The following is a 23162-nucleotide window of genomic DNA, read 5'->3' as shown; positions in this document are numbered from 1 at the left end:
GACTACTCTTCAAAGACAAGTCAAGCTTCTAAAGCAACATCCTTTCCAATCAAACACACAGATTTTTGATAAAAAAAAATTCGTACAATTCATACCTGGAAAGGGCATCTTCATGATCCTAGTCTGCGGGTAGCCCAACTTCGTGTTGCCTGTCACGGTGTAGGATCTGCTTGGGGGCACGGGGGGCGGTCGCTCCTGTAACAAAGTTCCAACAACTTGCTCTTCTACCACTCGACGATGAACAAAGGTCTTAGCTGAATTTCTAAAGGGTGTCTCGGGACAATAAGATCCCGGAGGGTGTTCCATGCTGACTCTTACCAAATCCAGTCCAAACAGGGTACACGTCTGCTGGATCATCTTCTGATCCGCGCACTTCTCCGAGGGATCTGGGGGCGGTGTGCCAGCGATGGGCTGTGGCCTGGGTCGAGTTCCTGTTCCTGTGCCCGCTGCCGTTGCCACGCTCCTCTGGACAGTGCCTGTGTTGGTCGACGTGGGCTGCTGAGGCTTCTTCTGTCCGATCCCCGAAGTCACGCCTATCGTCGGCTTCCTGAGCGGCCATCTCCTTCGCACCCTCCAGCCTCTCCACGTAGCCTGGTGGCGGACAGAGGAATAATCGTGTTTCGTTGGTGAATTTCATCTGATTTGAAGGAAGATTCCAGAGGAATTCAAGTGGAAGGCTTTCTTCGGGTGTATTTTATTTTCCACGGTGCTTGTGATATAAAAGTCGCGGTACCTGTATCATAGTGGCAGCCCTCCGTCGCGTTTCCGACCTCAAGTTCTCCAGTTGCTGTCTGATACCCTCGCTCAGGAAGATGTGCCTCTTACCCAGCGCCCAGCTGGTGCTCGCCCCAAATTTGCTCTTCAACTGTTGGGCGTTCTGGAGGATCAGCTTCGTGTCCTCCACGGCTTGCTCCTCGGCTCGGCGCAGCTGCTTGAATGGAGCTATCAGCCTGTACCTCGCGTTGAATGCCTTGAACCGCATTCGATGGGGGTAGCCTGTAATCCATACGAGGTCATTAAAAATGAGATATAAAGTATGAAACGAAGTTCCAATAAGTGCACTTCCTATCTGACAATTCTAATTCCACTCGGGTGTTTCTTAAAGTCGAATCTACACGCTGCCACAGCCAGAACTGCGAAGAGATCATGAATTTTTATTCAACCCCAGCGTGAAAGGAATCCAGCCAGCCGAGAAGCGAGCAGCTGTCACCCAGCTGACTGCGGCAGCAAAATCGCAAACGTACGCGCGTCTATTTAGATTCAAGTCTGATACGTGCTACGTGAGTGCAGCGCGCGGAACAGGGTCGACACATACCGCCAGCCATCAGATTCACCGTCTCCAGAACTTGAAGAGAGCGTATCTGACGCATAGTGACGCCTCTGTCCAGGTGCAGCGGGGTTTCCGTGCCGTTGCTTCGGATGCACCTGACGAAGTGGGGCCTGGCGTGCACCAAGGTCCTCAGGAGATTATCCAGCCTCGTGTGGAAGTCCTGAGTCAGCGTGGAGATCGGCTCGTCCCCGTTCAAGCTGAAAGAACAGGCGCGAAAAACGACGCTACGGTTGTCATCCTCGAACCTTATCCGTTTATGCTACCCTCTGCCGTCGTTACTTTCAAGCGGGTCTTACAGGTCCGTGTGCGAGGTCGGCGATATCCTGAAGCTGACGCCCCGGGGCACCGTGTCGCTGGCGTAGAGGGCCTTCAGCTCGCTGCCGAACAAGTGGGTGGCGAAACCGAAGCTGCACGTGTGCTTGTAGAACACCGCTACCAGGTCGTCGGGCACCACGTCCTTATTCGTATCTTTAGGGGAGAAAGATGTACTTGCACGGGGTGCAAAAGCAATTCCCACACACGTGGTATATCCTACGAACCCAGAAAATCCGACGCGTCGTAAATAACCCTCCCAGCGAAGTGCTGGATCCCGAAGGACCTGCAATCCACGGTTCGCGGTTCGAACAGCCGAGGATTCTGCTTGTGCTGGACCTTCACTTTGGCTACGTAGCTCTCAGCAGTGCCGCGTATCGAGCACTCGACGTCCAGCATGCTCAGCAATCCTGTGCGCTGCGGAGCAAACGGGTAACAACTCTACGCACCGCGCAATAATCTCGGGATAGACTCAATGAAACGACGGAACCAAAGCGACGAGACTCACCAGGGAGGAAATGAGATCGATGCATGGCACATTGTCGACGTAGTCCACCTCCACGTCGCACCTGATGCCCTCGTCGCGGCAGCTCTCGATCGAGCTCTTGAATATGTGCGTGTTGTAGAAGTGCTGCATGGTTTCCGCGCACAGGTTGATGCACAGGTGCTCCAGCTGACTGGGTTTCGGGTCCTCGAACCCGAACATGTCGAGGATGCCGATGAACCCGTCAGTGGCGTGTCTCACCGCGTTGTTCAGCGCGGTCATGCTTCTGGAACCTGTGCCACCTGAACAGGAGGCGAAACACTGAAGCTTCTGAGCGACGAAAGTATTAAAAGAACGAAGATGAACTGACGATAATGGTCAACTTGCCCTCTGCTTCTATACACCACAGACATCTTAAATAATACATCAAACTACTTTCATAATGCACAAATAGACTGGAATAAAAGAACCTAAGTAGTAGTGAAGCTCTAAAATAAATCATCCCCCAAGCAAATCACTGATTCCCTCGAGCTAAATAAATAACTCGACACGATCACTTAAAGCCAGAGCACCAGAATCCATGCTTAACGGCCCAAACTAAAGCAAACGATCCTCAGAACACTCAATCTTCGATTAAAAAATCTCCCGAAGCACCAGAACCCGCGCACTTGCCTGCCGAGCTGCCAATGGTGGACGCGTGTTGACTGGTCACCTCTGCCTGGTTGTGCACGGACTCGTTCGAGTCGGAAGACAACGTTCCTAGGGTGGAGCCCAGTCTCTTGAGGCTGTTGGCCCTCCTGACGATCGTGGCCACGGTGCGGCAGTAGAGCGCTTTCGCCAGCGAGTCCCTGGTCATGTTAGACTGCGTAAACAAACACCCTTCAACATGGTTCAGCTCCGACGGGGCAGCGTTTACGTCTGATCGCGTGCAATGAGCTAACAGTACCATGTTCGCGTCGCAGACGGACTTCACCAGCTGTCCGCGCGCGTTGTGGGTCCTGGAGGTGAGGCCGCGAAGAAGGGCAGGCGGAGGAACGCCTAGGAGGGCTGCCACGGAAGCCAGCTCGTTCTCCCCTATCACACCCACCTCCACACCGGGGCGATCCGTGAAGCCCACGTTGCCGAGAATCAGCACTGCTGCTAGGACCCTCACCACGTCTAGGAAAGGGATACCTAGCACGCCTGCGAAACAATCCCTTCGTGATTGGATGAGTTTGCGAGGGAAATGTGGAGAGACTTGAGCTTGTGTAACTAATTTAGTTGTGACAAGTAAAATAGGTCCATTGCCGATACAATTTCCAGGATTTCTTAGTTACTATGAGTACTTAAAAAAAAATACATTCCAAATCAGGAAACTGCATTCACTATAAGTGAATGTTTACTTGTGACATTTTTAGATTTATCACTGTACTCTTTCAAGCACTCTGGAGAGTGGTTAGCAATTCTCGTTAATTTCTATTTTATTTATTTTTTGCTTCTTCTTTTCTATATAAGTACTATTTCTTTTTCCCTTTATTTCGTTAATTTTTGTGTTTCTGCTTTCATGTACTGGTGCTCCACTGGTTTTCTCTATTCTCGACGCACCAAAGGGTTTTCCCGTATATATAAATAAATAAATATTGAAGGTGTCGAGAGCGGAGGTAACGAAAGAGATATTTATTGTTTCTGAAGTAGAATTGGAAGGTACCTACCCAGGCAAGCCTTCCACGCTTGGAACCTAACAGCGTCCTCAGCTTCATCCTGCCGAGTGTCGCCGTGCTGAAGGTACCTCAGGTTCTTCAGATTGTAGCCCTCCAGGTTCAGCTTGACTGTCAAGCAGAGAACGACGGAACGCGATTCACTAGGGAACTCATCGATCTGGACGCAGTGCCTCGACGAAAGTTGAGTGTCTCACCTCGTTCCTCGTGCGACAGGCCAGCCAGCATTTGATAGAATATGTGGTAGTTCTTCTCATCGGGCAGGGGCCTGATCACCCGCGTTTGGTCCAGGAAGTAGCAGTGTATCTTCGTTCTGTACAACGCCCCGTCGGTGACTTGCACCTCGATGAAGTGGCCCTGAGGAAACGATCACCGTTTTGTCCCTTAATTCCCTATCGAAAGGCGGAGGATCGCGGTCTAGGAAAAGAAACGTACTATCCTAGAGCTCTCCGAGTTGGTGGCAGTCTTAGCGGATCCCAGAGATCTGAGGACGGTGAAGGCGGCGGCCAGGTGCTTGAACGCGTCCGTCTCGGGACCACCCCCAGCAACGTCGAACAGCTGCCTGAGCAGCAGCATAGAGGCGTACGTCTTCCCGGAGCCACTGGTCCCTAATGAAAACGGTGAACGAGTCTGTGCTTTCTCCATTCATAGGCAGAGCAGGAGAGTTAGTCTCTTTACCAGAAAGGATTATAGCCTGAGGGTAGCCGGTTTCCGACTGCTGCCGCACAGCTTCCTGGACGACTTTGTTCAGCTGGGGCGCCAGCGGTACGGCCCTGGTGCTCGTTAAGGTCAACGGATTCCCCACGTCCGTATAAGGATTGATGCAGACCAGAATGGGGCCCACGTTCGTCTGAAACGCGACCGACCCTTCTGTTTACCATTTCGACGCTACTCTATGATCCGCGGAACGACTAGGCTTCTTATGTTCGGTATCTACTAGAAATCCTGATCAATTTCTAAATAAGAATCAAACGTCCATATTCCACTTTCACGCCACTAGGAGCTTCTTCCAACAACATGTCTCCCCGGAGGAGAATAAAAGGAAGCCCCCGAGACGGAGACTAGAAACAAGGACAGTGAAGGGAGAGAAGGAACCGAGAAGGAGCGGGAAGGGGGGTTAGCTATGGCGGCGGGCAGCGGGAAAGGTGAAGGAGAAGACGAAGGAGGTAAAGAGCGCAGGGTGGTGCAACGAGCTACGAGCGGCGATGCTTTGGCGGGCCTTGGTTCCTATTAGAAGCCCACCTAGAGAAAGCAACACGCCGGAGGACGAACAAAAAGGTGAAAAACGGCTGAAAGGTAAGTGGGGAGAGAGAGAGAACCGGTCCCGAGCCGGGCCCCGTGACTAGCGATGCCCGCCGCGATCCTCTGCAAGCTTCCAAGCAACTTTGTCCTCCGCGCTCGTATTATTCCCTTTGGATTGAATTATCAGAGCCGCGTAATGCCACACCGTCGCGCTTCGAGGCACAAATTAGGCCCTATAAAAATCATCTAATAGCTAGATTGATAATTCCTCGAGCCTGCCGTCGGTGCTCGCGGAAAGGTCGAAGCGAAAAAGGGGTATCGAGGGGAGGACTTGCCCGGAGGACAAACAAAGAGCGAGGAGCAAAAGGGACTAGAGAAACTGATCCACGCAGCTGCGCTGGTGAACAGAGGTCCCACACCCGGAAGAAGTCCGACGGAGAAATTGCGGGGGATTGATTAGCGCGGGAATTAGCATCCCAGCTGGGCGGATAATAAAGCAATCTTATCTAATCGACGTCTATTTCCCGCGGAAATTCTTCCTTTGACGGGACCAAGAGTTTCGCCACCCACTTTCCTGGCCAGTCGAGCGTTTGCCTCCTTTGTCGTTAAAAACGCGACTCCCCGACGCGCTTGGAAATCGGTAACGATGTATTCTTTAATGTTTTAAAAAAACTGGCCCATCTCTCCCCGACTTACCCTAGTCTCCAGCGCCTATTCAGAAACTTCTCGCTACTCCTTCACCGTCGCGAAACGGATGCCTCCCGCGGACACGCTGTGCTGCTTCAAGTGGGACAACTGGGTACGCGCTGAGGGATAAGTAGGAGTTGCGATCGCGCCTACATTGACTTATAACTTCTGTGTATCCGCGGCGGAGCGGGAAAAGGGCACGCGTTAAGGAATGCCCGGAGGAGAAATTAAAACGCGAGCGCCTCGGAGGGATAATGGAATGCGAGCGTGCCACCTGCGCGTGGCGCGATGCACGTGCACAGGGTGCATTCTTAATATCGCGATGGGAGCGTGTCGGTGCGAGAGGAGCCAGCCAAGCGGAGCGAGCAGGGAAACGGCTGGATAAAAATGTAGGGCGTGCGTCTCGTTCAGGATCCGCGGGAAGATTCATCAGTAAAGCTACCTGTCGCGCAACTCCCGAGGATTCTGCCAGCTGATGGATTTTAAATTGCCGACTTGATTCGAGGCGATTATCATCCGTCAGATGGAAACTGCGGGGTTTCCAAGCGGAGGGACGTCGCGCCGATTCGATAAGGCCTCTCTAGGTGGACTCCGCATAGTCTTCCGAGCAAAGAATTACACACTTCGCGAAATAAAACACTTGCAAAATAAATTCCACTTAAGAAACCTTCCCCCTTAATCTCCTCTAATCACGCGTAAATTTCCTTCGCCCAAATAACAGAGATTAAAGCACCTGACCCTCTAACTAACAAAATACATCCATCATCTAAAATAATCACAGATTTAACCTACTGGTGCGAAGGTGGTTTTCGATCGGGGCCCCCCCAGGTCCGCATAGCTGCGGCGCTCTCCTCGGCGAGTAAAAAGATTCCCAATCCCGTTGAAATGTCGGGACCTGGCTCGATTTACCGTTCACGCGGCGCGGAGGTGTCCCCGCTAAATACCTCGCGGACGTATCTCACGCGGGAATCTCGGCTCGTGGCAAATCGGGCATTCATCTCAATTAGAAAGGGCCGCGAACTTATCGTGTCCGGGCGTACGCGCCCGCGTCACTATCGAGCCACCGAGTGATTGATGCGCTCGGCGATTTAACGCGGAGACGCTCGAGGAACCGTGGCCGCTCGATCGAGCGGAATTTCACGCGCCCCTGGAACTCGCGATCGGCTCTGCCAGGCTTGAAAGCGTTTCCTGGTCGCCCAGGTCTCCCTCCATGCCGGCTCGGTTGTTTGGTGCGGCTAATAGGGAGTGGCTCTTCGAGTGGAAGATCAGGCCGAAAGGGTAGCGAAGTTGGTGAACGGGGATAGGGAAAAAGAGGAGACTCACGTGGTACTGTTTGGCGCAGAATCGAGCTTGAAGGCACTTGAGCACCGCGTCCTCCGTCAGAGGTCCGGGTAGGTGAATGAGGTCGTCCAAGGCCGTGGAGGGCCCCGAGGAAGCCGTGGCGCCTTTCGGGAGACATCGATGCTGGCCCTGGTTGCTTTTCGCGTTCTTCACATCGGCGATGATGCTGGAGATGGGTGGTGAACGCAGGCATCCCAGCGCCGTCACGCAGGACACTATCCCGTCGTCCGGTATGCCGTTGTGCCGCTTCGGTGAGTCCAAGTCTGAACATAAAGGAGGTGGATAGTTATGCACTGGCCTGCTTCGAGTGACTTTATCGATAATTAGGGATGCAAAATCATTTGTTTCGTGGAAACATTCTATCGAGTTCCTAGATTCGCGGTGCGAGGCTTGGAACCAGGTAGAAAGCTTCCGAACAGGGGTTTACGGTAATTCCTAACAGTTTACGCCCCGGAGAGAATAATTCGTCCGCGAGAATCCAGCGCGAACCTCCTCTACTCCAGAGGACCGAAAAAAAGGGAGGGAGTAGGGGAATATTTGGGGGGGAGATATAGAGTAAACTCGAGAGAGAAGCGGTTAACTGTACACGCGTGCAATTTAGCAGGGCGAAACGCCGATTAACTGGAAAGAGTTCGCGATCAGGCGGAGCGTATCGGGCGAGTAAACTCGGTAAACCGTTTCAGCGGCTAGTACGCGCGCAAATATTTTCATTCTCCGGCCGTTCGACATCGCGAAGGGATCGGCGCGCGTTGAAATAAACAGCGCCGCGGTCTCACTGAATGTTATTTTCCATTTTTTCCATCGACAGTCCGAATAAAATAAAAAAAAAAATATAAAAACAGACAGGGAGCTCTGGGAAAGAAGAATGGTAAATAAATCATGGAGGGTTTCGAATCGGAGGGAAATAACCGCTCTGTAAACAGCCACGTTTACCGTTTCGGTGATTTCGCGGTGAAATCGCCCGCTAGTCCCGGGTTATTTAAAATATCTTCCACCCCCGCCCCGCCTGGTGCAGCTCTTCCGCGGTTCGTCTCTGTTCGGGGGGGCGCTCGGCGCATCGCAAATTAACTGGGCAATGACGATATTACGCGATCGTTGAAATATTAACGAGCTCGAGCGGGATGGGTAGCTGACCGTCGTCGTCCACGTGAAACGACCGCGCATCCAACCCCCGCACGGGCTAGTGCGTTTTAATTCACGGTAATCGTCTCGAACGCGATGACGATTATAGCCTTCACCATGGACGTTACGTCGATTTCGATGGAAACATTCAATACGGGGGATGGATACGATTGTGATAATGAGATGATGATGTAATGGGGGTGGAATATTGATGGGGGAGGATTCACTGAACGGGGAGTACTTTGTGTGGCTTAAGCTACTGTAGTTGAAGCTTCTGCAATAGGAACCTGCGGAGTTGGAACTCTCAAAGTTGGAACCCCCAGAGTTGGAAGCTCCAGGGTTGAAACTCCCAAATTTGGAACTCGAGGAGTTGGAACGCTAGGGAGTTAGAATGCTAGGGATTTGGAACTCCAGGGATTTGGATCTCTAGGAGATGGAACTCTAGGTATTCGGAACTCTCAGAGTTTGAATTTCAAGACCTTAACCCTCTAGAACTGGAACTCCTAGAGTTTCAACTACTAGAGCTCCAACTCCCGAATCTCCACCTCTGCGAGCTCCAACTCCTCCAGTCGCAACTTTCCCTAGCTCCACCTCCGCTTACTCCTAGATCCTGCTCCGACTCTATCCACATCTTCTTATTCCTCCAGATCACAACTAAACCCATTTCCCTCCCCGGGGAATTCTACCCCAACACCATCCCAATCTCCCATTTCCAGCCGAACCGTCGGATCGCAGCAATACTGACCAGATATTAAATTATTAGCGGCGGTGGAGTTGTGGCCGAGCGTGTTCGCGGCGGCGTGATTCGCGTGCGGATGAACGATCGCGGAGGCTGTCAGCGTGTGCCCCGAAGGATGACCGAGGCCGTGGGGTAACGTGTTGGAGAGGGGTAGGGTGGTCCTGGGTGGCACGGCGGGCGCGGGGGACGACGGCACGCCGCCCTTTTCCGGGCTCTTCGACAGGGGCGCCGACGTGCCTCCGTTCGGCCCTGAATTGTTCGGCGGCTGGCTCACGTGCAGCCGGTTCCTCAGGGTCACCAGTTCCGTGCTCAGGCTCCTGAGACGCTGCTGTAGGTGCACCGCTTCGTTCGAGGACGAGGCATCTGTAAAAGGCAAACGAGGGCGTCAGCTGCGACGTTTCTCAACAGACAACACTCTTCAGCTTCACTCGACGGGGAGGGGAAACAGAGTCTGGACGGTAAACGGTCCCCAACTAACAACGAAAAACCGCCAATTAGAGATCCAATCACGGTGGAACGCTTATTCTCCCAGCAAACCGAGGGGGTTAAAGACCCCACTTCTTATTGTTAGTGGGAGTACAGGAGCACGGGGTGGAGGCTAGAAGAATCAAGAAGGGAGCAGGTACGAAATTGATTCTACCTCCTCTCGCGAATCCAACCATCCCAGAAATCTGCCCGACCACCCTCCCGAATTCTACCCCCCAGACTCCCCAATAAATCCACCGTCGGCGGTAAAAGGGTTATTACTACGGTAAACAATGCATCGCAAATTCGACTGGGGGCCTCGTTTTCTAAATGAATTATTCGCACGTAGTCGTGGGCGGAACAGGGGTGTCCAGTGTACATTTCCAGGCGGCCGATGGCCGTTCGAACTGAATTTTCCAACGTGTGTCCACATTATAGGTAATTTCGCCGGCCAGTAAGGGCGCAACCGGCGAGAGGTGTTTTTCGTTAATGGCCGTCGCGCGGAAAATTACTCTGCGAAGGCTGTCATGAATATTTCAGGGGGATTACCGCGCGACACACGGCGATCCTCAAAAACCCTCCACTGGCGGAGGGGCAGAAACTCGCATTAATGACGCTCGCGCGATTACTTATTTAGTCGTTTCGCGATAAACGGCACGATTGAAACAACCTGTGTCCCACAGTGGCTGATGGGCGCTGTTCGTCATCCACGGTGGCCCGAAAAGCCCTATGCGCATCTGTGTTAGAGGAATATTAGACCACATGCTGGGGCAGAAAATAAAAAACTACCAGAGAACTTTTACCGATAAATGCCTCCTGCAATCTAGTCGCGCAAGGAGAAACGATAAACACTGCATTCTGACAAATGGGCCTGATGAATAAAAACTAAGCAATTCCTACAAGCAATTCCTTATTAGCCAAATCAATTGCTTAAAAAGCAATTACTTAAACAAAAAAGGAATTTCTTATTTTCATATGAATAAAAATCATAAGGAATTGCTGGCAGTTTAGGTGCTCCTACAAGATAAAGCAAATGCTTGTGTTTTTATTCGCATGAATTTAAGCAATTCCTAGTAAAATATTAAGAAAAAGCAATTGCTTACACTTTATTCATTAGGCTCGATAGTACCCGCTACGCCACAGTGCAGGTTCCTCCCTTCGCCAAAGGAACAACATTCTCCTCGCCACCCTTCGGCCCACGGCCCAAGCCGATCGGTCCCCGAGCAGCGCGCGCTAGCGTGACAGAAAATGGACGACAGGCCCTGCCGGGGCCGGCGTAAAGTACAGCGAAAACGCGCACCAGTTCGACTGGTTTCACGAATATGGGACACGAGCGAACGGGCCGGTTCCGTGGTTCACGGCACGCAGGCACACGCACGCGTGCGCTCGGTTTGTCACTGGGAACGGACGTGTTCTTTTTTCAAATGTTCCGATTAGAAACCAGTATTATATCCTGTCGCCAGGGAGGAGGATAGCGCCGATCTACCGCCAGATGGAAAATCCAGATAGGACATCCAACGCCTCCTCTCCCCGAGCCATGCGCGACGATGTCCAGATTGATATCAGCCTGTCGAGCGATTCATATCGCCCCAAGTGCCTTGCATTACATCGAGGGAGGGGGCTTGAGTTTTCCTTAAATCAAAGTATCGATAGGGATCTAAAGATGATGAGGAAGATCGTAGAGGTTCAGTGGGATTGTAAATCTTCCTGCGGAGTGATTTAAGTCGCACAACAGGTGTCCCCAGGCAGTGCAGTCTCGGTGTCAAGAGTGCAGGTTCCTCGAACCACCAGATTCACGCTGCTTTCGCAAAAGGCACCTGTCGATTGGACGCGAGGAGGTCAGACAGCTCGGATGGCACAGCTGTCAGTCAGCTGCCGCGCGATCGCGAGCAAAGAGGTGTCGGGTCTCTGTGCTACGCTCGACGAAGGGCTCCCTGGGTCCTGCAACTCGCTACTCTCTGGCCCGCCATTGTGGTTTAGATTAACGGTACTCATTGGAAGACTCTCTGCGGACGGAATCTTGCGCGCATGGAGAATACTGGGATTATCTCGGAGGCCTTGCTTCATCTTTTCCTGAGGTACTTGGAGCGGGGACAGTAAGGCTGAACGAGGTGCGAAGGGCAGTTTTCTTCTCTCCTTAACTGGCGAGGTCTCCAAGTACCCCAGGGAAATAAGCACAGCCCTTTTCGATGCGGTTGGCCGAGAAACACGGATTTAGGGATGACCGCGGGAAAATCACGGTGAATCATGGATCACTCGGCTTGTGGTTCATTCAGCAGGCCCACCGTCGGCCATTTTCATTCATCCTTGCCACTTCTTCTTGATACCACTTCCCTCTGCCTCTTCTTCTTTCCTCGTCGCTCTCCTCTTCTCGTGGTCGCAAGACGCGGCGACAATTTTCGCGAGCCTTGACTTTGGTCCGCGAAACCTTGCGTCACAGGTTTAGTAGATACAGTAGAATTGCAGGGTGGCATGGGTTAGGAGATCCTTGAGAATTACTCTGATTCGCGAGGGTAGTTTGGCAAGTCCACTCTTCTAGGATTTTGGACCCGCGAAACGCTACGCAATCCATCGCCCGGTGCAAATCATCGGAAAGCGTGGATGGAGCATTAGCGAGCGCGTATCTGTCACGCACCGCGACGCAACAGTAAATCTCCTAGGCAATAAAATCGCTCGAAACTTTCCTGACAAGTGATCGTCGGCTCTTCGACGCGGTGCCATTCGTATTCATTGTTCGCGCGTCACAGCTTGACTGATATTACCGCTATGTGGGACACCCAAACGGGAATCTGTATCGAGTTGCACGCTGGGACGATAAAGACATCAGCCAGAGCATGAAAACTGCAGGGGAACCTATAGAATCCCCCGACCCTTTGAAGCTTACTTGGGTTCTCCTATGAAAATCGATCTGAACGCCCTCGGGCTGCCTCGACGCTCCAATTTTTGTGGGAATTTCTGAATTTTTCGCTACAACTTTGGACGACTCCTCTGAAGAAAAATCCCTCCGGTATATTTTAATGAAACTTGTAATTCTTTAGGTATTATTTACAAGGCTAGAGAGATTGCTCCAGTCAGCAGTACCTAAACCCACTTTTTAACTGGCGCACGTGTGTTTAGAGTACTTTGTGCTCGACTTCCTGCATTTCTAATTCAGCCGCGACGTCTATGTCGCAAACACCCACGAGACGCAGCTGGTAACGAAACTGTCCGGTCGATTCTAGAGACGCCGTTGGCGCGTGTTTATTGCGGCCGTTCCGCGTCGATTATGTCAGCCGGGAATTAGTATCGGGAACTGAGGCGATCCCACGTTCGAGGGGACCGCGCGGCCGCGGGACGAAACGCCTTCGCGCGTAAATAATGCAGTGCACGCGTACACCGGTCGACAGCGTTAAATAACTTATTCCCAAGTCCCAGAACCTGTTATGTAACTAATCTCGTATACGGAAGTTGGCCGCGCGGCAACGAAACCAGTCGCGCCGGGGCGGGAGACGCGAGTAAAACGCGGGATCGGGGGTGAAACGGTGGCTAAAAGGGAAAAGAACCGGCAGAGAATGGGGAAATGGAGGAGAGAAAGTGTCGGAGTGGCTAAAGATAGAGCGAGGATCGAGGAAGAAGGGGCTGAAGGAAAACAGAGGGGAAAGAAAGGGAAAGTTGAAGGGTTGGTGAATGGCAAGGGAATGGAGGAAGGACTATAATACGAGGAGACGGCGAGGAAGGGAAAAGTTAGGGAATTATCGAAGGCGAAGCAAGAGGGAATGATAGGAAAATTGAAAGAGGTTCGGTTAGGGATGAGAATGGAGTAATGGAACGCGAGAGAATGGCAACTAGAGGAGGCAATGGAGCAGAGAGGTCGTGTGTCACGGTAAAGTAAAAGTTTAGCGGGCCGTTTTGCAAAGGTAAATGCAACTCGATTCGCGAAACTCGACTGCGGGGGAGGAGCACTTTCAATCGAAAGCCCAGTCGAGTCTGAAAGCGATACGAGCGATCTTTATTCGACAACGGTGCATTGTTTTCACCTCCCAGCGCTGTTTAAGTGGTGAACAGTGGGAATGAAAAAAAAAGTTTTTTTTTTTTTTGTATTTTACAACCAAACTCGGTGCTCGATGTCGTTAATTGAAGTGGATATACCGATAGCTGATCGAGAGATATCGTGCCGTCGAAAATGTTATGTGAAACTGCCAAGTGAGTTGCGCGTCGACCAATCGGGCTTTCATGAAAAATTAACCGTATTTCGGGAACGCCATTCGAAAAAGCTCGATCCATTTGTAAAACGCAGCCACTGCCCCAACAAAGAGAAAGATTCTTTCAAATCCATCGGGGGCTGAATAATTTGCCGTTCCATAAAATCACTAAAATTGCTACAAACAGTAGACTCGCGCTGTTGAAATTAAAAATCCTTCGCCAATCACCCGACATTCAAACCCTCAAACCCTCAGAAAATATCCCTTATCGGTTGCTCGAAATAGAAACAAGGTGCTTAATTAATCCCATTAAATACCACGAAGAGAGAAAATGAACACAGGCCAGGTATCATAAACGCGAAGTTCTCGTTCATCCACCGTGTACATAAGATCGGGAAGTATCGCCTTAGTCAAGCGTATCCAGCTCGCAGCAGCATGGCTGAAGTTCACAACAGAAGACTGTAAGGAATTAATTTACAAGTTGCCCAAGTACGTCCATGCATCACCTCTAATTGACGTACTTCCTCGAGATCCCCCTTAATAAAAGATATTGCAACATAAAGGGAGGGGGGGGGGGGGAGCGTTTACCGAGGCTGTTGCTAACATTGTAACGTAAACAAAGGCCGCTCGAGTGCAATCTATTCAAGCGCTAATTGAATCTCTGAAATCGCGAAATTAACATCCGCTTTACCTAAAGCGATGTCCCCGATAATTCCGTCGGATCGAGCGTGCCGGGCCAGCTTTTCCCACAGACGGAACGATCATAGGATAAACGAGGCGCCCCGTGGCTGGTGCGCCGATGATTAATTATCCTCGCCACTTTCGATGGCCCGCCGCGAGGGGAGTCAGGGGCCCTGGCACCGAGACAAACGCAAAAGGACCCGGGCAGGTAGACACAGCGCGGCGAGCAGGTCCTACTGCGGCGGAATTAAAGCGAACAGGTACACCTTCGGGGCTGAACGCTGCTTCGAAGAAAACAGGTTCTTTTTCGTCTTCTTCTTCTCGTGGGATCGCGCGTCTACACCCCAGTCGCGCTAACTCGCCGCTAGCGGAACGAGAACTCGCAACAGGGGAGGCTGACAGCGAGGACGTTTTATTCCCTGCCGGAAAGATGGCACCGATCGGATTCTCAGGCACTTCAGCCTTCACTGAACAAATAGTTTGTACCGAATATAGGCAGACTTGGGAAGGGAGTCAGATTATTCTAAGTTCGAGGTGTCTTAGTGGCTGAATGTGTTTCGTCGATTTGTTTTCAGTGTTCTGTAGTTTATTTTAGTTTTATTAATTGTCTGATTCAGCTTGGAGGCCCCGCTATGCTTGATATCACGTACTAGAGTTCTCTTCGACGCGAAAGGTGGTTTGAATCGACACAGGTGGTGATAGAGGCAGATTCAGGGTAAAAGGGATCGTCGAGAGCCGAAAAAATGCGCGCGCCATTAAATTAAGAGGAAAAGAAACGCGAGGGCCCTATCTTAAGCACGCCTGTTCGACGCGAGCGGCCAGATAAGGAGGAAGACGAATCGATCGGACAAGATACTCTGCATTCCTTCGCGCGTCTTACGATTACGCGGTCAGGACGAGAGTCTCTGGCCATTATTTCGCGGACACGAGCCGAGGACCGGGTACATGCACGCGTTAGATCGGTAAACTTCCTGGCTCGATCCAGCGCCCTATCAGTTTTCAATGGGAACGACGAGTTATATACTTTGGAAGCTGATGTAGCAAAGAAAGGGTAACGAGCAGCGCGAAACGTTGGAGACACTAAATTCTGGCGTAAAAACGCGGGACGATTAAGTTGGAAGCTAGGAAACGCCGTAACTAAGCGGAGGGAAGCTTAAATCCCGGCCGAAGACTAAACTAACGAAAGCAATTTCAAATCGAAATTTTTCGCCCGCGGGGCAGACAAATGGAAGAAAAATTTTAATTGGAAGACAGCGGGAAAACAATTTCCCCGGCGCGCGCGGTAATCCCGCGGGCCAAACGATTGGGTTCAGCGGAGTTTTCGGGGGACTCCTCCCAGCATGATTTCGACGAGTTTGTGCGACGGAAATTCTGCAGGATTCCCTGGTACACTCCTATTTACGATTTGCTGCGGATGCTATTCCACGTAATGGAACTGTTAGCGTAATAGTTTCTAGCGGGTTAAGTCTGGGGACCGTGGAGGGGCCATTGGCCTCCGGTTTACAGATCCTTTGTGTTCAGCTGATCCAGTGCGAAGGGCCTGCATGTTTCAGTAATCGAACGCGAGATAAGCTGCCTCGAAATCGTCGGGAATGGAGTTGCAAACGACGAGGGGAGAGAAGATAGAGGAGCCGTAGCGATCGTGGGGGACAGAGGCAGAAGTATTCGCGGTCACGTCGGTTCGAGGCCGAGCCGAAAACCGCTGGCGCGCATTATCTCACGTGGAAGGATGACGCGGGGCCCTGGGAATGCGTGTACCTTCCGAGGAGTCGAAGAAAGTCCACGGATATGCGCGTCGATGGCCAGCTTTTTCGCGACCTTTCCAGTGAAACCGAAACTCCTCCGCCTTCGCGCTGACGTTACACAAAGAGGCCCCGAAGGAAGAGGCTGGCTTGTGTGCATGCGCGCGCGTGTGCGAGAGAACTGGGCTCGACCTCGGGGTCTAATCAGATGCGGGTTAATCCTGGCTGTTTCTCTGCCCTTAAGGGTCCTTCACACTTGAGAAGGGAGGCTGAGCATCCTGGGAGCAACTTGGTCCTTCGATGATTCGACTGGATTGGTTGGAGAAGTCTAAGCAGATCTGAGAGTAGGTAGGGCAAACGCAGCAATAAATGAACACTTAAGGCTAACGAATGAACAGTTTTGTAAAATTATGTTTGCAGCGCGATTGATTCCACGTGCTGCAAAAATTGTTTGGATATGAAGCAAGAAATTAAAAGAAGTCTGTAATTAATTAGTTGCTTAGTCTAATAACAGATTTTACTCATTTTAATATAAAATGTCCATTCACTGGTACGTGTTCATTTACTGGTACATCCACCCTACTGTGCATTGTTGGGGAGAGGAGTTGAGCGACATGGAGGAGTCGTAAATGTTAGACTTTCATACGAACACTCGAATCGATGGATACGGAGCACCCACAGAATAAATGTTCTCCGCGTAGATTTCTCCTTAGTAAAGGAGCTTTGGAATTTCCTCCACGAAACCAGTGCAGAATTCCCGAATAAAGGAGGGTTTACATGCCGGCGATAGATGGATTCTAGTAAAACAGCTTAATTGCAGAGGTAGGCCAGGAAAAATGGACCTGCAGAGTGGAGAGGGTTTAAGAGGGCCGCTCGAAGGACCTGGACGCGGAAATAAATGGAAGAATGGGGGTATCAGCGTGTTAGGTGGCCAAGAATACGCGGCGCGTTTAATTACGACTTAATTTCCCACGGCGCCGATCCTCATTTCCGAAATTTATAACAGTAATGCCTGTAACGAAGCTGCAATGAGCGTAACGACCTTGCGCGGAGCGTTATGAAAGCAGGAAGCCCGAATAACGGCGATCTAGTGCGAGAGTGTACATTCCCAGTGCCAGGAGTGCAGGGCAGGTTCACCAAAAACTGGATTTTAAAGCTCCCGAAGCAGTCCACAGGGTTTAAGAATCTTTCTGCCGCGGTACAGTCGCGCCAAGACACGGAGCTCCAGAAAGAGAGCTTGTTCGATTAGAACTACGTGAAAGCACCATCTGAACGGGACTTGCGATGATAAGGGGACTGTTTCCAAGCGAAAACCTCTGCAGAATCAATCCGCGTTGCCGTGGAATTATAAGAGGATACGGTTCTCCGGTATGAGCGCCACTTAAAGCGACCTGGGCGCAGAAAAATGCACGGGCACACTGGTATCGTGGCTTCGCATGCGTCTGCGGGCTTGCGAGGCTATCAGCGATGGCTGCTCGATCCTCTCGCTCTGGAGTCCCCGAGCAATTCGTGCGCGCCGCGCTTAGAATCCTTATTAAACCGAATCGAGCCGGGATGGATGCAGAGGATCCATACAGAGATCGAAGCGAACGCTGGTAGAACACCCCCAGAGAGAGCGGCGCGAGGGGCTGCGGGTCGCCATTTAAAGTTTCCAGCAAGCGTCTCGAGGCCATCGCTAGCCGCTATGCAGAATCCAGCGTCCGTGTTTACCCGGTCGGTCGGTGTGCACACGTATCGCGGTGCACGTGGTGCACACCAGCCAACGCGAACCGGACAGTTGCAGTGGATGCACACCAGCTTGGGCCGTTGCCCCGCGTAAATCCGAGCGAGAGGATCGCGAGATGCAACCACGGGGCCCTCCCTCCCCTCCCTCTCTTTTCCTCTGCCCCGCAAACGGCGAGCACCGCTCTGGCCGCGGAGTTTATTCCGCGAACTTTCGAAGATGGGTCAAGGGAGTCCGCTGGGACGGCCGGAACGTTTCCACCGCAACGAACGACGCCGGGACGAGGACGTCCGTGGGAATAAACAGATTCAGGGGGACCTCTGCTTGCCCGAGGTTGTGATTTTTAAGGCGGACAGCACCTCCGAGGCACTGTTATGAGACCGGCACGCGAGGTGAACTGGGTTGACGAGGTACTTTCAGAGGGGGAGTTCCTCTGGGTGATGATTTTCGGGTTCCGTACTTGGATGCTGACCGAGGGAGATGATTGGGGTGTTGTGTTCCTGGGTGTTGCTAGGTGGAGTTGCTCAGGAGTGGATGTGTAGGGTATAGACAAAATTAGGCAACTGCCTAGGGAGTTGACAAGGAGCGCAAAATGGTATTTTCATTGTTGCCATTTTTTTTTTCAAATAAAGTTTTAATTGAAGTACTGCAAAAAAGACTCGAGCCGAACCTGGGTCACACCCGCAGCCTCTTTATTTTATTTAAGTATTTGTATTGGGTAAAGGTCCTTAGACTTCGGGATTTCGCGTGAAGAAACCCTTCGATTTTTTCTCAACAATCATCGTTCCAAGTGTTTGATAATTCCGAAGATTGAATCGCGGTCACATTCGATAATTGAGTGGTAAACGGCTCCGGGGCCATTTAAGGGACGTGGAAAAAGGAATCGAGACGCTAATGGCACCGCAAAAACTATTAATTAGTCCGTCCGCCGGGGGTGGAATAGTTCCTGAATAACGCGGCACAATGCAACGATACCTCGAAAGACCTCTCACGTCCAGGAGGGAACAATTATGCGTGCTCTCCCGCAAGAAATGTAATTACTAAGCCCGAGGACCCGTGGCCGTTTCCTGTGCCGCTGTTTTTCGCGATCCAATACGCGCGTTCGTTCCTTTTGTCCGTGTAATTGCGACATGCAATCGGGAATCTGTCCCCAGCCGCGGTAACGAAGCCTTTGGTACCCTTGTCAAGTTAAGAACAAACAAGAGCTGTAGATATTTTAACTGTGGCTTTGAACGTACCGTTCGTTGCTACAAACACTTAGGTATACTACTTACTTCCTAATAAAAACGCAATTACTACTTGGCCCTTAACAAAAAGGGTCCAAACTACCCTCCTTCCTCTTTCAAACATCCTCCAAAATTCCAAAGAACAGAGTAGGGGAGACCGGGGCTAAAAGTTCCGGGGGTAAGTTGTTCCGACCGCTCTATCATCCAAATAAAAAGAGCGTTGTACTTTAAATTATTTTTTCCGTGTGAGTTGATCACGCCACTCTGTCGCCCACTTTAATAGCGTCCGCGACAGCGAATTGTGTGATTGTCAGCAAGGACCTATTAGTCGCGTACCAGGATAAGTAAAATTTTTTCTATCTTTATTTTTTGGTCTATTTCAATTATTTAACGTCGATATTATAGATTGATTCGTTCTTATGGATCAAATGACATTTAAGAACATGGTGTAATAGCGTTTATCGTTTGAATATATGTATAAGCAGAATAGTCCTTCAACTTGCTACATGTGTCAAATTTAAAAGGGCAAATTTTCGAGGACCATCGTTCGTCGAAGCAACAGGCCATAAATCTCACCTCTCGATCTAGATCATGCACGTGTTCGGGCACGTAACGCGACGCTCGATTGGCCAATTCGCCATCGAGTTGCTCAACGACGGAAACGCGCCCTCGTTCCCGATTTCCACGAGTCGATCCGTCCCGTCTGGATCCGTTTTCTTTTTTTTTTTTCTCGACGTCCGTCGTCGGGCGCACGCAAGTCTCGCCTCCCCCGAGCGTGTAAACAAAACTCGGGGGACGCGCGGGCGTGAGAGAGTAAGTGGGCCGAGCGGAGTAGCCGCGAGATTCGTGAAATCGCGGCGAGGGAAGAGAATGAATCGCTGGAAAGGGGGACACGGTTGAAAGACAGCCTTCCTCGCCCCTCCGCCGCCGTTTCTTCCACCTCTTTCGCCTTTTGTTCGGGCGAGCAGCGCGAGGAACGACGAGCGAAACGATGATAAAGTATTTAATGTTTCAGCGCGCGGTTTATGAGAGGAAACAATATGCCTCCGGGGGGATTAATGGATAAAGTAAGAATTACGATTGCTATCACGAGCAGCAAGGAGAATAAACTGTGATGAGATAATAAATTTCGTTAACTGCGCGCGGCGGAGTGCAGCAACAGCCCGGGGAGAGGCGCGCGGCGGCTTGCCCGCGGACACAAGGAAAAAGCCGGGCGCTAGGGAAACGCCGCCGAGAAGGAGAGGGGGCGGTCGGGAAAGCTGCGAAATAAAGAGTACGCGGCATGGAGAACGCCCGAAATTTTAATCTCTGTCGCGTCAAGGAGATTACGGTAACGCGTACGTGACGCGAATCACCCGAGGGTACTGTATAAATTCTAGAAAAATAGAGAGAACTCCGGAGGATGCCTCCGGGAAGGGGAATGCCACGCGTTTCCACGGCGCGCTCCCCCTGGCACATCCGCGAGGCTTTCAGCGAGGAAACGAACGGATAAGAGGTCTTCAAGAAGAATCTAAAAATTGACGAATCAGCTGGATTAACGGGAAGTTCTAAAGCACCCTGTGATTCGTCTCGTAAAAAGGAATAGAAAATGCGGAGTACCATTTTCCTCTAGGAACGTTCGTTTCGTGGCGCATCGATCTTGAAGGCGCGCGGAGCAAAGGAGTCTATTAAAGGAAAAATGTTCTTGCACATTTTCCACGCGTGTCTTGACGAAGAGTCGTACGTACATCTTCAGCTGGATTCGTGCGCCTCGACACACTTTGCAGAAAATCGAGGTGACTGCGCGCGAGTGTGAAAAGGGCGTAAAGTCAGAGGGTAAATAACTGAGGAATGGCTGGAGTAAGTGTGAAACTTGGGAAGAGGTACCCAGATTTCTTCCACTTCTACCTGCCAGGAGTTAAGCCTGCCCGGTGTCAGGAATGTAGGGGGACCAATCAACGAAGGGAAACCGCGAAGACTGTTTTAACTATAAAGCTCAGGTAACCTCTCCGAGCGGGCCTCTCTTCGTTTTGCAGGTGGTCAGGGGCGTACTACACACCGGGGGGGTGGGGCGCCCCTTAAAAACCGGCAGTTCCAAAACACCCCGTGAAAAGGGGGAGCTCGTAAGTTGATTACGGTTCGGGAGCTGAATTAAGTCTCGCGCGGCGAATAAACGCGGCAGAGCGGTTTGATGGCGGCGGTAAAAAGAAACGGGAGAGAGAGAGAGAGGAAAGTCGTCGGGCGCGAGGAATGAAATGCAAAAGAGGGACGTTTGTTCGGGGAGTTTTCCAACAGATATTAAAAATTCACCCTTAATCCCAGCGAGTTTCTAGAGGCTCCGTTGTTTCTCTTCTCGCCGCTAAGAAACTCGCGATGGATCCACCGATCGAATCGATAGTGGCTACTCTACGGAGCCAGTGATTTTCCACCCTCCCCTAGCGTGTAGATTGGCGCGGTTCGCGGGGAGAAGAAAGAAGGAGAGGAGCGCGCGAGCTCGCGTACCTTGCAGCTTCTTCTCGGTCTCCCAGAACTTCTGCAGCTCCGTGAAGTACTTGTCCAGTATGAAGACCTTGGAGAGGCCCAGGGTGGCCATCTCAGGCGCTCGGGGCTCGTTGTCGGCCAGAATTTTCCTGCTGCTAGCTGCTGTTACGCTCTCGCTTCCACCTTGCCTCTTACGCACCCGCTACTCTATCTCTCTCTCTCTCTCTCTCTCTCTCTCTCTCTCTCACTCTCTCTCACTCTCTTTCCGAAGATCTCTCTTCCTCCTCTGGAAACAGCAGAGACTCACAGATCACCCGGACGAGCCGCGCGCTGCCAGTGCATCGTGTCCTCGGCGCACTCGTCACCGCACTCGCACATCTTTCTCCTTCACCTCTTTCCCAGGCCACCTGTCACACGACCGACAACTGCCACTCGAAACGGACCGATCACATCGCGCGAACGCCTCGCCACTAACGGGGAATCCGACTGCGAATCCCGCCGCTTCTATGCCGACGAACGTTTATCCACTGGCACGAAGACACCGAAACGACGATCGACAGTTTCCCTCGGGGCACTTCGAGAAACACCTATTGAGAACCGTCGGGGGGAGTCCCTTCCACCTTCTTTGCGGGGACTCTTTCTTTTCTCCGCCTTAGATACAGTGGCCGCGGTCTAGTTGCACGATGAGCAGCCTGGCTGGCACCTGTCGAGCGTTTCGTAACCGTAGAACTTTCGTGGAAGAGTGACACGGGGCCGCGTTTGCAGGAGCACGAAGAGTGGCGACTCGCCGAGTTCGACTGGGCGTCATTGTTGGCTGGAGCCCAGCTCCGTGGCCGGGGCCCTATCTCTTCTAAGGTAGCTTCGTGATAACTCGACAGGAGCCGCAGCAGTTAGGTGGAAGGCACCACACGGGCGTACCGGGGTCCAGGATGTCTGGCCTGGGCAGCAGGCGGCTGCGAGTGGGGGCACCGGTCCCCCGACCGCGGACCGTTGCTCGTGGATGCTGCGTGGAAAAATGGCTGGGGCCCTAGACTCACCTTAGGCATCCCCCTCGAACCTCCTCGGCAAGCCGAGCCCCGACTATTCCGTTCGAGCTTCCCTGCACGAATACGAGCGCGAGCCTGCCTCGTTCGATGAACTGTTGTTTACTAATGGCACTGGTACACGCGTGGCTAGCCTTCGCTTTACCCTGGCAATTGTACAACGATAACATGGGACGATGATCGCAGAAAGGTGTTTACGGGAGTTGTACTCGATGGAGGCTCCTTGAAAGTTCGAGCGTTCGAGCGCGACTGACCACGGCTTGTTGATACCGTCCCACAGTGGGGAAATTTCGCGATTTTATGGCCGAAACCACAAAATAAATTTTTCAATTCGACGAAATAAATGCAAATGTCAATTGAAGAACTAATATGAGTATCGAATGCCACCAATTTTACTGTTAAATGTTTTAATACAAAGCTCGTATAGATCGCAAAAAATTAATCCAGATTTTCAAGTTGCTGCAAACACTTATATTGTGTTATCCAATGATCTGAAAATAATTTCAAGGCATGGATTGAATTCCTGGTGGTGCGTAAGATATCTTTTTGTCCTCAAAATAATTATGTTTCGGTTTTTAATACGTGATTTATACAATTTTTAAAGTAGTGTTTTATAAATAACCTTTTCATATAAGAATCAATTTTCAATACATAAAATAGTTATCAATCCCATAATATCCTGCAATG

The 23162-nt window shown here is 51.4% G+C and overlaps 1 protein-coding gene across 2 annotated transcripts in view; it reads right to left on the bottom strand.

Moving 5' to 3' along the window:
* Dachs (unconventional myosin-IXb-like dachs) overlaps nucleotides 1-23162 on the bottom strand; it is an 83335-nt gene that overhangs the window by 1171 nt on the left and 59002 nt on the right. Inside the window, exons 1-16 of one of the 2 annotated variants that reach the window (XM_076829009.1) lie at nucleotides 21454-21932; nucleotides 8961-9317; nucleotides 7076-7356; nucleotides 4502-4673; nucleotides 4259-4431; nucleotides 4021-4180; nucleotides 3818-3934; nucleotides 3073-3308; nucleotides 2799-2988; nucleotides 2151-2428; nucleotides 1870-2059; nucleotides 1627-1798; nucleotides 1316-1527; nucleotides 734-996; nucleotides 319-591; nucleotides 96-195 (exon numbers count right to left, since the gene is read on the bottom strand). In XM_076829009.1, the coding sequence (XP_076685124.1) occupies nucleotides 96-195; nucleotides 319-591; nucleotides 734-996; nucleotides 1316-1527; nucleotides 1627-1798; nucleotides 1870-2059; nucleotides 2151-2428; nucleotides 2799-2988; nucleotides 3073-3308; nucleotides 3818-3934; nucleotides 4021-4180; nucleotides 4259-4431; nucleotides 4502-4673; nucleotides 7076-7356; nucleotides 8961-9317; nucleotides 21454-21544 (3265 nt within the window). In that variant the 5' untranslated portion in view covers nucleotides 21545-21932. Of the gene's footprint in view, nucleotides 1-95; nucleotides 196-318; nucleotides 592-733; nucleotides 997-1315; nucleotides 1528-1626; nucleotides 1799-1869; nucleotides 2060-2150; nucleotides 2429-2798; nucleotides 2989-3072; nucleotides 3309-3817; nucleotides 3935-4020; nucleotides 4181-4258; nucleotides 4432-4501; nucleotides 4674-7075; nucleotides 7357-8960; nucleotides 9318-21453; nucleotides 21933-23162 lie in introns of those variants that run through there. The other variant, XM_076829008.1, reaches the window with a different exon arrangement.

The sequence above is a fragment of the Andrena cerasifolii genome, chromosome 16 (assembly GCF_050908995.1).
Source record: "Andrena cerasifolii isolate SP2316 chromosome 16, iyAndCera1_principal, whole genome shotgun sequence".
Lineage (NCBI taxonomy): Eukaryota > Metazoa > Arthropoda > Insecta > Hymenoptera > Andrenidae > Andrena > Andrena cerasifolii.
The sequence above is the reverse complement of the archived record's forward strand: the minus strand, read 5'-3'. Positions and strand labels throughout refer to the sequence as shown.